The 15,328-nt window shown below is 34.6% G+C and overlaps 1 protein-coding gene across 1 annotated transcript in view; it reads right to left on the reverse strand.

Moving 5' to 3' along the window:
- Positions 1–273: 273 nt before the first annotated feature.
- Positions 274–15,328, reverse strand: part of DHX15 (DEAH-box helicase 15) — a 52,941-nt gene continuing 37,886 nt past the window's right edge. The window contains exons 7-14 of the mRNA XM_043870901.1: positions 11,177–11,263; positions 10,034–10,183; positions 9,525–9,633; positions 8,817–9,008; positions 5,743–5,865; positions 4,134–4,324; positions 2,031–2,200; positions 274–841 (exon numbers count right to left, since the gene is read on the reverse strand). Of these exons, the coding sequence (XP_043726836.1) occupies positions 724–841; positions 2,031–2,200; positions 4,134–4,324; positions 5,743–5,865; positions 8,817–9,008; positions 9,525–9,633; positions 10,034–10,183; positions 11,177–11,263 (1,140 nt within the window). The 3' untranslated portion in view covers positions 274–723. The remainder of the gene's footprint in view (positions 842–2,030; positions 2,201–4,133; positions 4,325–5,742; positions 5,866–8,816; positions 9,009–9,524; positions 9,634–10,033; positions 10,184–11,176; positions 11,264–15,328) is intronic.

Genomic DNA, 15,328 nt, shown 5'->3' on the forward strand with positions numbered 1-15,328 from the left:
ATTCTGTCTTTGGGGATCCAATTCTGAGTTAAAAACATACCTTTATCCCATTAGATCAGATCCTAACTAACCTAACAAAGTGCTACGGTATGTTCTTTAAAACACACCACTTTAATGACTATGTTAAAGAGCAGTCCCTGTGGAAAGATGCTGAATATGGAATCACAGTACACTTACAGTTTAAGGAAACAAAAAAAAAACCCCACACTTGGGAAGAAAAGAAGCCATACTGAGAGAGACTAGAACAAAAATATTAAAGTGCTGTGGCCAAAATTAGTATAAATAGACTTTATTGAAGTCAGTGCCTCTGTACCGAGACAGAAGATTGTGTCTACATAAGCACAAGTTGTAACATTTCACAACTTCTAAAAGGAATGTCAACAATTACAACGATCATGCATACCATGGTCGATAATCACATTTTAGAAGCATTTTCAACCATTTCTAAAGAAATGCTTATAACATTGTTATATATAGAACTACTTTCAATAAACTGCAAAACATTGATCGACTTTTCCAGTATGAGCTACAGTGTCAACACAAAAGGGAGGCATAAATGTTTAATTTATGAAATCAGAATGGAATATTTACTGTAAAGAAAAATTAAAAAGCTTTCAAATAAAGGCCATTATTGAACCAACATGAAGAGCACAACTTGAACTTTTCAGTTCGTTCATCTTTTAAAGCTGTCCTCTGAATAACTTCAGTTCTAAGCATTGAATTTCAGTACTGTGAATATTCCTTGGATTGCAGTTTGGCAATGATGCGGTCCAACTGTCTCTTTGCTTCACACTGTGGGAAATTGCTCATGTCATAATATTGAGGGGCAATTTTCACCAACCTGTCCAGGAGGGGAAAAATCACCAAATTAACAATTAGAGTACTGGAGCTGCTGATAGGATAGGCATTATTCATTAATACACTGATAAATGCAAACCTATAAATCCAAGGCAATGTTAAAATTACAAACGCCTAATCCTTATAAACACCACTTTTAGAAATGTCGCGTCTTAGTAAGCTGCACATTTTCTGATGGTGGACTTTTCATAAACAAAAAACAAAACAAAAAACCACTCAAGATAAATTCTTGTAAAAAAAAAAAATACTCCTTTCTTTTACACAGACATTAACATAAGGTCAGAAGTTTCTTCACTCTGGAGCACTATTTTGATCTATCTCTCTAAAGTTACAATATTACAAGTTCCATACAAGAAACACCCTGATATTCAAATGACTGGATCTTCTCATTTTCCAAGTTTTAATAACCATAAATGTAACTCTATACCCCAAAGAATACATCTGACTGATGTATTGTCACCAACCTGTGAAATTTTAAACATTTAGCCATACAATTTTTTTTCTCAACAAAGCATTTAAGATAAAATGGTAATGTCCTACACAATTTAAGTGTCAAAAGTCACTGATGTGGAGGAAAGAAGCCTCAAAATATACAGCAAGTGACATCAACTAAAGTAAGTGCTTTCAGTCCCACCATTCTGGCTGACATTTCCTATCTTAAGTTACAGAATAGATTCTGGCCCCTGAAAAAAAAATTCACAAAAGGACTGCAGTGGGTGGGTAATTTTGCTTAAAGGCAGTCAGTTCTGATCACATTTTGTGCATCAAATATGCAATGGTACAAAAAGAGGTGCAGTTTTTAATGCTTGCTTTGCTCTTAAAAGCACCAACATATAAATAAACAATAACTGAGAGCTGAAATACAAAGACTAACCTGGAGACCAAGTTAATCATAACAGCAAGAGAATGGCTTCATGTTAGTCAAGTATAATTTTGTCTCCAAATTTCCCCTCCCCATACTAACAATTCTACCATCCTCTTCACAAAGGAATTATTCTTAAGAGATAACCACACCATTTTGTGCCCCAAGTCTATACACAGGAGTATACACCCTAGCTGGGGAACACCCGAGTTCCCCAGAGTGAAAGGAAGAACAAGACAAGACTCTTTTCAGATTCCATTCTGAGCAAAATGGTAAAGAAAACTTTTAGAATGAAAGACACTGAGCTTACCATTCGGGCTTGATATCTGTACACGTTCGGATGTAGTTCTTTGTTGTAAGAACAAACTCATTATAAAGCACCCATTCAGGCTTGTGGTCAAGAACAGTGGAGGGATGCAACTGAACCACCTGGTTATCTTTCACAGTTAAGTAATGCCCTGTTCGTTCTAAATGTGCCACCTGAAACCGAAACCCAGTAAATTAATACAATGCTTCTGACGTGCTAGTTACAAAAGTGATGTAAAGCTACCTATATAATCAGGGAAAGGCAAGTCTCACCTATTGCTTTTAATCTGATGGCTAGACTTATTTACCACTGCCCAATAAAAGCAGCAATCAGCAAACTACAGCAGGGTAAATCCAACTCACTGCCTACATCTTTAAGGGGTCTTAGCCAAGAATAGTTTATACACCTTTAAATGGCTGGGGGAAAATATCAAGAGAAACACTTGGTGATACTGGAGTGGAAATCACATGAAATTCAAAATGGTAAGTAAAGCTTTTTGGAACATAGCATGCCCATTTGTCCAAAGTTGCTTTTGCACAAGGGGAGGCAGAGCCGAAGTGTTTCAATAAGGGACCCAAGCCCACAAAGCCTAATATATACTATTTGGTCTTTCTGCCTGAGACTGGTTCTTTAATACCAGGTGGGAACTATGTAGTAGATGAACAATTACTAAAAGATGAAAATTCATGTTTAAGATAGAAAAACAGAGCAAAAGTAACCCACAATGAGAGCTGTAATAAGAGAAGGAATTGGGGGGTGGGGAGAGGAGAGAGGAGATGCATGTGTTTCTTGGCCTACATTTCTATATATAATCAAATATGTCAATTGGATCGACATCATCTAATAGTTAACAAATATCAAAGCAGATGACAACATGCTCTTTTCAATTCTAGAACTCTAGTAACATAGAGCATGTATGAAAAGCAGAAATGAGCAATTCATAATTATTAACATATAATAGAAAATAAACTCAATTTTACTCAATAAATATTTACTAAGCACCTACTAGTTGCCAGGCACTACACTTAAAGTCCCATTTCTAATGGATTTTAGTTTTAAGAGACAATCAGAAATCCAAAATGCTTGAGTAATAGATTTAGGAGTGAAAATCCTAACTCTGATAAGCACTGAAACTTCAGAATAAGACGCCACATTAAACATTCGGTTATTCTGATCTCAAACACAGACAAGGCATCGATCTCCTTTCATTCTGCCTCCAGGCACTTAATGGCCACTCTATGTATTTGGCTCATTTGGCCTTAAGGCAGGCCACACCTTACTTATTATACATAGCCAAAGGAAAGAATCAAAGAACAAGTGGGATATTTAAAAGGTAACTAAAATCAACCTCATCTCAAATAAGGGACTGATGTGTTTTCAATTTTTCACCAGAAACACTTTCATTTTGAAAAACATAATTGGTTTCATGTCCCTTAAACTATAAGAATTACCTGACAAGTTGTAACTTCAGACTCCAATATAAAACACTTAACACCAAAAGAAATATTTTAAAATTACTTTTCATCTTAAATCATTATTCCATATCTGACTTTCCCAGCACCCAAGTGTCTTATTATAAATAGCAAAGATCACACTACAGGATTGTGCATAAAACAGTTGCTTATTTGAATTTTAGGGTGATTAGTTTCCACAAAGAGAGGAAAGTGAATTGTACTTCTGGATCTATCCAGGAAACTGTTTCCTTTCAGCATTCCAGTGCAATTATACATCTCCAATTAAGATCAAGATTCAAAGAAAGTCTTTGATACATTTATCCAAAGTCAAAATTTGCATTGAAGAAATAACTAATAAAACTCACCTGAAAATAGTCAATATATCTATTTAGTATAAAAGGACTCCATTATTTAAAAAGTGCTTGTAAAATTATTTCTATGTAACTGGATCCCTAACTATGCCATTTGGTAAACTCAGACGTGTAAAAACTTCTCAGTATATTAGTTCATTCAAGAATCTGGACATATAATTAAAGATTATTTATAGGCATTCTTTAACTGAATTTTGCGTTTAAGTGGATTCCAAGCACTGCTTACAGAAAACAAATATTAAGTAAGCATTTAATCATGTACTCCTGTACTATCCACATACCTGCATAAAATACCCAGTAACCAAAGCTTTTCTTATATTAATATAATAGTCCCTGCTTGTAAAGTCAGTACTTCGACGAGGCAAATTAAATCTGTCCATAATTCTTGATAGCTGCTGGCGTACATTATCTGCTGACATCAGGGACCTGTAGTTAATGAAGTTGTCATAACACCACTGAACCGACTCATGATCTACAAAGTTGGAAAGAGGGAAAATAAGAGGGGACATGCATCATCCATATAGGTGTATTATCTAATTAAAAAATAAAGTCAGTATAAGTAGCAAGTAAAACCAAAAAGGGAACTAAACCACTTCATTTTAAAAAATTAATCACAGTCTTAATCAACTTGTGGAGTCAAGTTCAAAATTAAAAACAGCACTAAGGTTTTTGGCTACTGAATGACAAACAATGATTTTGGAAAAACTATTTTTAAGTTATTTTACCCATGAAAATCTACCTGGCTGTTTTCAATGGATAGTCTTAACAGGGGTGGATTGAGAGAATCTGGAAAAATGCCATGTCTTTCTCATTTTCAAAGAAAAACAGGCTTAGATTAAGACTATCAAATACAACTTCAAAGTTATAAAAATGAACCTCAAGAGACTACTGTCATATTTTCCTCTCATTTAATTTTTATAAATAGTGTATTCCTCATTATCACTGTTTCCGTGTTTTCAAATAACTTGGAAAATGTTTTTTCATGTTGCTAAATATTCTTTGAAAATATGATATAAAGCTAGAAGAATATTTCATCATGTAGCGAGCGACAGCATCACATTGAGCCATCTTTCTTTTGGTGGGTATTTTAGGTATTTTTCATTTTTCTTTACTATCATAAAAAACTGAGATAACAAACTTGAATCATATCTCTGTCCAAAGAATACTAAAATAAAATTTCACAGATTATCTATAGGTCAAAGGGTATGAACTTGTTAAGGTTCTTGGTAGCATCACATCTACTGCTTTTCATAAAGATAACATGTATTTCTATTCCCACCTCTGGTGTTAAGACTGCTGCACTGCACGAGACCCACTCCTACACAGCTCTGACTGTTTTTCTTCAGCCTTTGCCAATTTTATAGGTGAGGAAATGGTACCTCTCAATAATGCACATTTACTGAACTGCAAGTAATGCTGAAGAGCCCCCCACTCGAGTTTATGAACCACTTACAACCTGGTCATTCACATTTGTAGCCTATTTTCCTATTTCGTTAGTAAAAGTAATTTTACATAAGAGCTATTTATTAGGAAAAATATTAGACAGTAATAATTATGTAAGTAATACAAAACTATTCACACAAAAGGCAAAGTTAAAAAAAAAAAAATCAAAATCTGTATGTTTGTGGTAAATTTTATACCAGCATTTCATTTTTACTGCTCTGTATTTCCAGCTTTCTAGTGCTTTCCTCCTGATTATAAAAATAAACAACTTTGGAAAAGATGGGCAATTTTTATTTTAAATGCTAGTCAGGAGTTTTTTCTCAAGCACCTCTGTGTTTCTAATGTAAAGTTGTCACAGATAATAAATGAAAGTGAGATGAAGAAATACCTTATATGCTGCAAGTGACGTTCAGACAAAAGAGTGCCTTCAATCTAATTTATACTTACTTTGTTTAAAAGCATGGTAGACATTCAGCAGTGTCAGATGATCTCCATCTATGTGGGCAAATCTCATCTTCGCCTCATCTGCAGCTTTCTTGGCCTCCGTGGGACGAACAAAACACTGTGGGACTAAACAAGGTTGGTATGGGCCCAACACAAACGCCCATATCGATGAGTCACGCATTCACAGACAGAGGAACAAGGCCTAGCTAGGTCAGTTCACAGAGCATAGGGCAGGGCAGGATGGCCTCCAACTGCATCTTGGACTGTTTACTACCTTGATTTGGTACATCAACACCTAACCACATCTGTAAGACAAGAGGGTTTCAAAGCTACAGAGTACCTGATTATTTTTAACTAAATCTAAAAGTAGGCATCAAAAACAGCTATTCTGAAGGCCATCAAGATACTAAAAGCTCAACTTATTGAAAAAACCAGTGCCGATAGCTCTACCAATAACCAGAATTATGGTGTCAATAGCCTTTTAGCTAAACAAAATTTTTCAAAAGGTCATCCATTCAATCCGCTGAATTCCCCACTGCAGGACTAAAAACAACTTTCCAACCAGTCTATGGCCACATTTCTATCGTAATTCTTCCCTAGTGCTGCGGCTATTACCAACTGGTGGGTATCACTATTAGCACTGGTGAGCAGAAGCATATGTAACATAAAAAATATCATGAAATCTTGGGTTTTGATGATAGCAGTAGTGGTGGAAGGTTAAACCGCCTTTGAATTAAGAAAATTCAAAAAGGCTAGGAATATTCAGCCTAGTTTTCCAGCATTTTAAGAAAAAGATTACCAAATAAAGTCCCAAGTTCTTTTTAAAAATTGTTATTTGACTCGAAGTCCTCATATAAAAGCAGAATCCAATATTTTAAACGTTGACAATTAGTCTGAAACAGTCATTATGTCAGGGTCATCAAAATGAACTACAATATTTTTTTAGAGCCTCAATATTAAATCACATAAAACTTGAAGTTGTTACAAAGTGTGTTCTACATTTTTTGAAATACAACTTTCCTTAATTCACTTTAGCAATTCCATAGTTATAAAAGCAGTATGAAAATAAAAATACTTAACAGCTTGGGACTTTGTCAACACATTTTTAAAGCTCTTAAAACTTTGTCAATAAAAAAAATTATAAATCATCAGTTCAGATAGAAGATAATAGGAATAATCAACAAGATCAAATACAGTATCAAATACTCTTTGCCATCCATACAGTTTCCCCTTTAAAATGATTCCAAAGAAGCCAAATAGAAACAATGACACATGATCACAGTAAATATTAAGTCTTGCTTAACGTAACTGAAGCAAGGTAACAGATATAAATACAGAAATCTCTCATAGCTGTAAACGTTAATGTGAACTAGCTACCAGTTAAATGATTGGGTTTAAGAAGCACTCAATAAGGCCCCTGATTTTTTACTAGATGTATCAGGACCCCCAAACTCCAGAAACTCCTTAAATGGTAAACAAAGCATTACAAACTAAGCAAATTGTTTTAGTTGCATGACTTCTTAACCCTTTAACACCCCCCCACAAATGCCTTGCTTAATAACTAATGCACATAAATGTTCACTCTCTTGATGTGCTAAAGACTACTAGTTATCCCCATGCTTTGCAGAACCACTACAAGTAAGAGATGTAGATGGGAGATCTCAACTGCATTATAATGACCAATTTTTTAAAGGGCTAGCTAGTTTTCTAAACTTGAACAATGCTAACCCTATAGTATGCCCGATAAAAGAGAACCTAGAAAAATAAAAACTAGGTAGGTAACAAACACAATCTGTTAACTCTTACCCCACACTCTCTAAAGCTAAAATGTTGGGTTAACTACAACCAGGAGAATCTAACAAAAATCACATATATGACAAAAGGCAGACAACAACCTACCACCACCTCCGCAAGAAACTACAATTTCATTAAAATGATTCAGTACTGCCCTGCCCATCTGCTCTGAGTCTGATCAATCATAACTGCAAAAAAAAAAAACATTTTTGCTATTCTTAAATTAAAAATTCACATCATTAAAACATACATCTAAACTAAGCCAAAAATCTTATATTTAGAAATTTAAAAAATTTCTTCCTTTAATTTCATGTAAGAGTTTGAATTATTTGAGGTATTTAATTATAAATAAGACCAATAAACCACTCTACAACTGGAAATCAATCTTCCCCAGTACTGAAATTAGTATCATAGAGTACTTTGACAGTCAGTAAAAACACGCTTTCTGTTTTTAGCTGTAAGAATCAGTGTACATTTCTATGCTAATAATATTTCTCTGTTTTGGAAAATTTAAATTCAAAGTTACTATTTGTGAATTAAGTGTTACAGCTATTAATAAAAAACAGTAGTATTTGTTCAGCTCAATGTTCCTTCAGATTTTTAAAATTAAGCAATTTTACCTATTAAACGTATTTATCAAGTGTTTTCCTGCCACTGTAAAAGAATTACCACCAGATTAGATTTTAAACCTAAAATTATACATTACTACTTCTATTTATTTGATACTAAGTTTAAAATAATTATTTGACTGCCACTGCAATACAATTTATACATGAAGAAAGAGTTTACTTTTTAAATGATAGCTTGGTTTGTCTCAGGCTCACTTGAATAGTGCCAGCTACTAGAACAAAGTTCTTCCTGAGCTTTCAGCAATAAACTGCAAAACTGATGGACCTACCAAAGAACTCTGTTATAGTATCTTCAGACTTAATTTTTTGGCTATAATGTGAGGTTTGCGGGATGGAACCCACACCCCCTGCAGTGGAAGCATAGATTCTTAACTACTGGACCACCAGGAAGTCCTGGACCTATTCTTTTCTTACTGATATTTTAATCTGAGCCAATGTTTTTTTACTACATTTTGTGTACAATGCTTTACTTTACTTTTGTAAACACTATATTATTATGAAGCTATTTTTCAAGATATTTAGCAAACAAAATGAGTCCCTTAAAAACATCTGTAAAATTCACTATCATACTAAGTATTAAAAAACAAACCCAAAAGTGAAGTCCACCCAAACTTTGAAGAGCTGGGCTTTTTTTAGTTCCTTTCCCTCTATTACCTGACAACATAGCAGTAATAGATAGGACCTCATTAGAACAGTTGTAGTCACAACTTGCAATAACCATTTTAGCGAGCTGTGGATCTAGAGGAAACTCGGCCATCATGGATCCCAATTCAGTCAGATCTCCATCATCATTTAAAGCAGCCAGATAATTCAAAAGTTCTAGGGCTCTCATCAGAGTTTCAGGAGCTAGGAGGAAAAGGCAATCTATTAAGACAAGCTGCCTTAATAAGCAAAAACGTGACAAAGCACAAACTATTAGAGGCACTCTCATTTTTCTTTCTACAGTGGACCAAATGTAAAACTCAAACTGCCATCAAATTCAATTACAGAGATCTAGCAAACTATGAATCATATAAAACTGCAAAACTTGTCTGTACAGTAGTAGTTAAATGTCACCTTCTTAAGTACATTAACTGTTAACTCAACAATGTGTTTATCAAATTATTTTCCCTCAAAAAAAAGAGAAACTTTTTCACATTTTCATGCCCTGCCAATAACTCCCAAAATAATTTAGTTACCCTGAAAGATAGGGAAAAAAAAGAGAATCTGCTATTTTTCCACTCTTTTAGATTTAATGCCAACACACAAAATTTCTCTTGATGTATTGCAAAGGAAAGGTAAAATGTATTTAATATATAGAAGGAAAAGGAATAGTCAATTTTGGTTAAAAAGTTTGATAAAACATGCTTTGAGAATTTATACCTGGTGGATCCATAAAATCGAAATGCACCAAATCATCAATACCAAGTTTCTTCAACTGTAACACAACTGATCCTAAATTAGAACGCAAAATCTCAGGATAAGTATTATCCTAGAAAAATACAAAAACATTTGTTTTGTTAAATATCCCATAATCTTCTTGCTCCAGAAAAAAAAAAACATATCTGTTCTCATCCTTAGCTGTTTACTTTGGCATTTCTTCTAAACAACTGACTTAGACAGGAGAAAAGTATTTGTGGACTAAAAAGGAATCCGATACTTCCTGTAAGCTATCTTTATAGGGTTCGAAAGGTTACCACTGCTGCCCAATTCGACTTAGAACTGTAACAAAGGGTTGTATTGGTAGACTACACCATAAATTTCAGGGAAAACAGGGAAAACCTAAACAGCTTATAGTGCCAAAAAAGATAAATAAGTGAAGTAACTTCCCTCTGGTAACAAGTTTAACTTAACCTTCCAAAAACAGAGTAAGGACACAGTAAAACCCTTACCTGCATCTCTGTTTTGTAAGCTTTCTCTGTATAAAGTCGGAAGCACTTTCCAGGTCTGGTTCGTCCTGCTCGACCAGCCCTTTGCTGAGCTGAAGCTTTACTAATGGCTGTCACTAACAGGGACTCAACTCTGATTCGAGGATTATACACCTATTGGAACGTAAATAACATTACAATTCGTCCTCCAGTTAAACACAAAGCTGTCATCTAACGAAAGTATCCAAAGCCCAAAGTTAACCCCAAAATAAACAAAGTAGTATTGATGACCAGCATAAATCATGCTGGGACAGAAACAGAATTCATCATTCCTTAACTTTCTTTCAGGTATTCTGACTCCAGCATTCTGAGAGACTCAAGCTAACATGAAAAGTCACTTAACACAGAGATAGCTCTACTCTTCCTTATTTAAAATACTTTCAGTTTTACCTTACTTTTATATGGTGAATAGTGCTGAAGGTTTTTGCCTGAAAAAAAACTTGTCAATTTCAACACCCAATGTTCAGTGTGGGTATCAAGAAAAACATTTTGAACTCAGTCCAGAGGAAGTCAGTTATATGCTGCCAATTTAAAGAATTGTTCTCCAACAAAAACGTGAATACTATGTACAACAAATTCTCCCAATTATAAAACATAATCAAGCGCAATCAAAGATCTTAGGTAAGAAACAGTTTTATTTATTAACTGAGTAATCCCTTAATTTGGCTCAAGTGCTTGGGTACTCAGTACTGTTGAACTAGAGGTTAACATAATACTTTTTTCTCCCCCCAAGTACTATGCCTGGCACATAATAGAAACTAATTTAGCTGACTGAGTAACTAATAGGTAAGGATGATAATCCTGTACTTTTTACTACTCCTTACATGAATATACATTCACATATAAAACATTCACAATCACCACACAGACACAAAGAAACCAATGAAAAGAAAAAAAAGAAAAGAAAAAAAAAAACATAGGATTATAAACATGGGCTTAGTATGTGAAAACCAGCTAGAACCAAAGGCTCAAATCACAGACTTCTGAAAATGAAACACAAACTGGAAAATAATTCTAAAAAGTAAACTTCAGGCATGAAACAAGTAACAAATAAGTACTATTAAATCAACACTAATTTATATAGTACTATAGTACTAAAATAAGTACCTTTTGTTTCGCAAATCCAGGATCAATTACAAACACCACACCATCTATTGTCAAAGATGTCTCTGCAATGTTAGTTGACACAACTACCTGTTTAGATACAAACAGTATTTAACTTAAACTACAAGCCAAGTACAATTCAAATAAGATTAATCATTAACTTATACTAAACAATCAATTACAAACCAGTAAATAAGCAGGAATTAGGTTTAATCTTTAATAACCAATGCTATATAAAGACATTAATATTTAAGAATTCAAAGTTTCATTTAGTTCATCATAGCACCTTCCTTTTACAACAAAAAATCTTCAGGTTATTACTTGACTACATTAGGTTTTAATTATTCAAATAGCAGAACAAAATCAAAAGAAAATAACTGGTAAGGCAATAAGCTTATCTCACAGAGTTCCCTGAGAAAACACTCCTTGGTTAATATTCAAACTGTACAGCATGTACATACTTTCAATACTTTCAGGCAACATTTACAAAAGATAACTATATCATCAAAAGTCAACTAAATATTTTAAATGAAATGGCACGTGGGGGTGAAAATCTCAACTTAGAATCCAGTAAGAATTGGTGTATCATCAGAATTGATCATAGATGTTCTGAAAATCTCAAAGTGGGTGTCACAGCATATAAGGAATCTTAAGGAATGATTTGAACTTTTTATTGAAAGTGAGTAAGGTTCAAAGCATTTACATACTAACATGATTGTTTTTTCATGTGGGTGTTTTACTGTATTTTAAATATGCTTTAGAAAATTAGGGACCTGTGAATGACATGTCACATAATTTTTCTTTTTAAGCAATGGAAAAATGGGATCTTCATTAGTATTTTTCTCAGAGCATCTGATTTGAGGAAGATTACTGCCATTAAGGTGGAGATGCCTGAATATGCAAGCAGTTGACACAGAAAATGAATCAGAGTCTGCTCTTAAAGCTTTTAGAATTTGTAAAGAAAGATTAGAGGTGGAATGGAAGTACAGTGACATAAAAAACATGTCATAAGATTTTTAAAGGGTTTATTTCCTAAGCAAACACAAGGAAAACTTACTCAGAAAATGGCATTTAGGAGAGCTGTTGAAGATAAGGTGGGATCTTCCCTGGTGGTTCAGATGGTAAAGCGTCTGCCTACAATGCGGGAGACCCGGGTTCAATCCCTGGGTCGGAAAGATCTCCTGGAGAAGGAAATGGCAACCCACTCCAGTATTCTTGCCTGGAAAACCCCATGGGCAGAGGAGCCTGGTGGGCTATAGTCCAAGGGGTCACAAAGAGTCGGACACGACTGAGCAACTTCACTTCACTTCACCCACAAGGGAGAAGTGAAGAGCATTAGCAATAGAAGGCTCTGCTTAAACAAGAGCATGTGGATAAGAATGCCCTTAGGCACATATAAGAAAGGACTCACACTGCCAGGTAATCTTGGAGGTCTAAAAGGCTACTAGAACATCATTAACAGGATGGTATCATACAATTATTTACATGTCCAAAACCAAAAGGCTCCCTTTTTGCCCTGATCAGCTGAAAAGAATACTAACTAGCAAATGAACAGTAAACTGTAAGTGGTCTGATGCTAATGAAATATATTTTCCAGAACATTTCAAAGACATGAACATTCAATAGTTAGAGCTGAAGCAAGCATAAACAAGGTCAGGAGGTGAACTTCAATAAGTATAACCAGAGTTTAATATTCTTCTACAAGGTCAGTGTGTTGCAGTGGAAAGGTAGGTATCAAAGCCAGGAATCAAATCTAAGTAGCTAAGTAAGAGTGGGGAGGTTTTAACACACTCAAACTTCAATTTTCTTTTATAACTCTTGCATAGAGCCCTTATAAACTATATAGAATCACAAACCACATGCTTGTTATTATATAAGAGGTCTTGTGGCTTCCTGGAATTCTGGGGTAAAACTGTAGTTCTGGAAAATGTACATCTAAATAGAAGTATAAAACATACTTTGGGGAAAAAAATACACTTCATCTATTTCTTCTAGAACAAAATACAGTGTAATAAAAATGTACTGATGCAAACTTTAAAGTTATTTAAAAATAATTTTTGTCCATAAAAACTGGTGTTCACATGTTCTCTCTGGGTCTGTGTGACAAATTGTACAACATCTGTAAGGAGGTATGGATCTGTGATTCCACAGATACTAACAATCAGGTGATGTCCACACCAACTTTGGCAAGCTCTGTGTCATTACTGTTGAGTCAACTGCCGCCCAAAAGTGAAACTTTGAAATCCGAAGTGTTAACAAAGACCTAGAGAAACACAGCTTTTAGTTTTTTTCCAAATAATAAAATTAATGAGCTAGAAAGCTTTAAAAAGACAGTAATTTTTTGAGTAGGACCTCCCTGACCCATGAGAAGTGGCTTTTGGGACAAAAAAGGGAAAAGCTCAAACTGTACAACTTTGGGCTGCAGATGTAACACTCGCTAAGGCTAAATAAAACATGTTTACATACACACTCGGCAAAAAAAACAAAACCAAAAACAAAAACCAGACAAATAAATGATACAAGTTATCCAGCTGCCTTGGAACCTTAACAGTGGGGTGAGGCAAGCCCTAAGTATTTTCTAGATGTAGTAAGTGGCACATGATCTATTCAGGAAACGGTCACAACACAAAGTGGTCCTAGAATTTGTCAAAGAATTCATATGCCACAAAGCTTTCTAGACTATAGCTTGACAACAGTGTTCAAAGAGCCTTAAAGAGTGTTTAAACCTCAACGACAAAGGAATTATTTCACATAAATAGCCCAATATATAGAATAAACTCTATGATAAAAAATTAAGACAATGCCAATTCTAATCTTTCTATATTAAATGTGTTAAGAATAAACTCTCATCTAGATTTATCTCCTTCCCCCTCAATAATCTGCTTTTTAATGGAATTCACATTGATTTATTTCAATAATTCCATTTCAAAGTACTTGAGATGCTCTATTTGAATTCTATTTGGACACAATAATGCATTTAGGTTAAAGAAGTGTGGGTTTTTAGTCCCTAGGGAACTCGGTGGGGTCTCTAATTCAGTGAGGACATTAGCTTGTTTGTTTGTAAATATTCCAGCAGTACCACACCAAGTTATCTTCAGATGGTGGATCATTAAGCCTCTCCTTAAAATTAGAGAGACATCGCCACAAGGGCCATTTCTCTTTTTTATTGAGCAATGTATGCTCTGAGCCATGTTAATTAGTAAACTCTGAGATAAGATACAGAAAAATCAGCTATCTGTATGGGCAAAATTAATGAAAACGAAATAAAAATAAAAATAGTTGCTGGATTCAATAACACCAAATCTATAAAACAGCAAATATAAGTCTCAGTCAAAAAAAATGCATATGTAATTTATTGATGAGTAAATGTTAATGCATGTACAAAGCAACTGCAGCTTTAGCTTAAAGTCAAATATATGAATAAATATCAAAAATGATCAAAACAGGTAAAGTATCCACCCTCAGAAATTTATGTATTGCATTCTCAACTTTTCTTGACTACTAGAACACTTCAAAGTCTACCATTGATTCTATGTGAGAGCACCACACAAAAAGATTTCAATAACTATTTGTAAAAGGAATGCTAGTTAAGTACCCAATGCCCATAGAAGTTAACCTTTAATACAGCCTACATTTTAAAACTTTAGTACTAAAAGGCTGTTTTGTTAGTTTCATCACAATCAATTAGAAACTACTTTGCATAAATTAATACAATGAGGAGTAAGACAACAAATGAAGTACTACTTTACAAAATGTGATCCAATATAATTTAACAAAAGCATAAATCAAATAGTACTTTAAGTAATTGGCAGTAGACCGTAAATCCCTAACTCTTCCTACATAATTTTATTTATTTTGTACTTCTGGTCAGTTATTTTTTGAGGGTAGTTGATTTGCAACCTTGTCTTACTTTCTGCTGTGCAGCAGTGAACCAGTCATAACAGATATGCTGCCGCTAAGTCGCTTCCGTCGTGTCCGACTGTGCAGCCCACCAGCTCCCCTGTCCCTGGGATTCTCCAGGCAGGAACACTGGAGTGGGTTGCCATTTCCTTCTCCAATGTGTGAAAGGGAAAAGTGAAAGTGAAGTAGCTCAGTCACGTCCGACTCGGTAGCGACCCCATGAACTGTAGCCGGCCAGGCTCCTCCGTCCATGGG

This window comes from Cervus elaphus, chromosome 17, assembly GCF_910594005.1.
Source record: "Cervus elaphus chromosome 17, mCerEla1.1, whole genome shotgun sequence".
Taxonomy (NCBI): domain Eukaryota; kingdom Metazoa; phylum Chordata; class Mammalia; order Artiodactyla; family Cervidae; genus Cervus; species Cervus elaphus.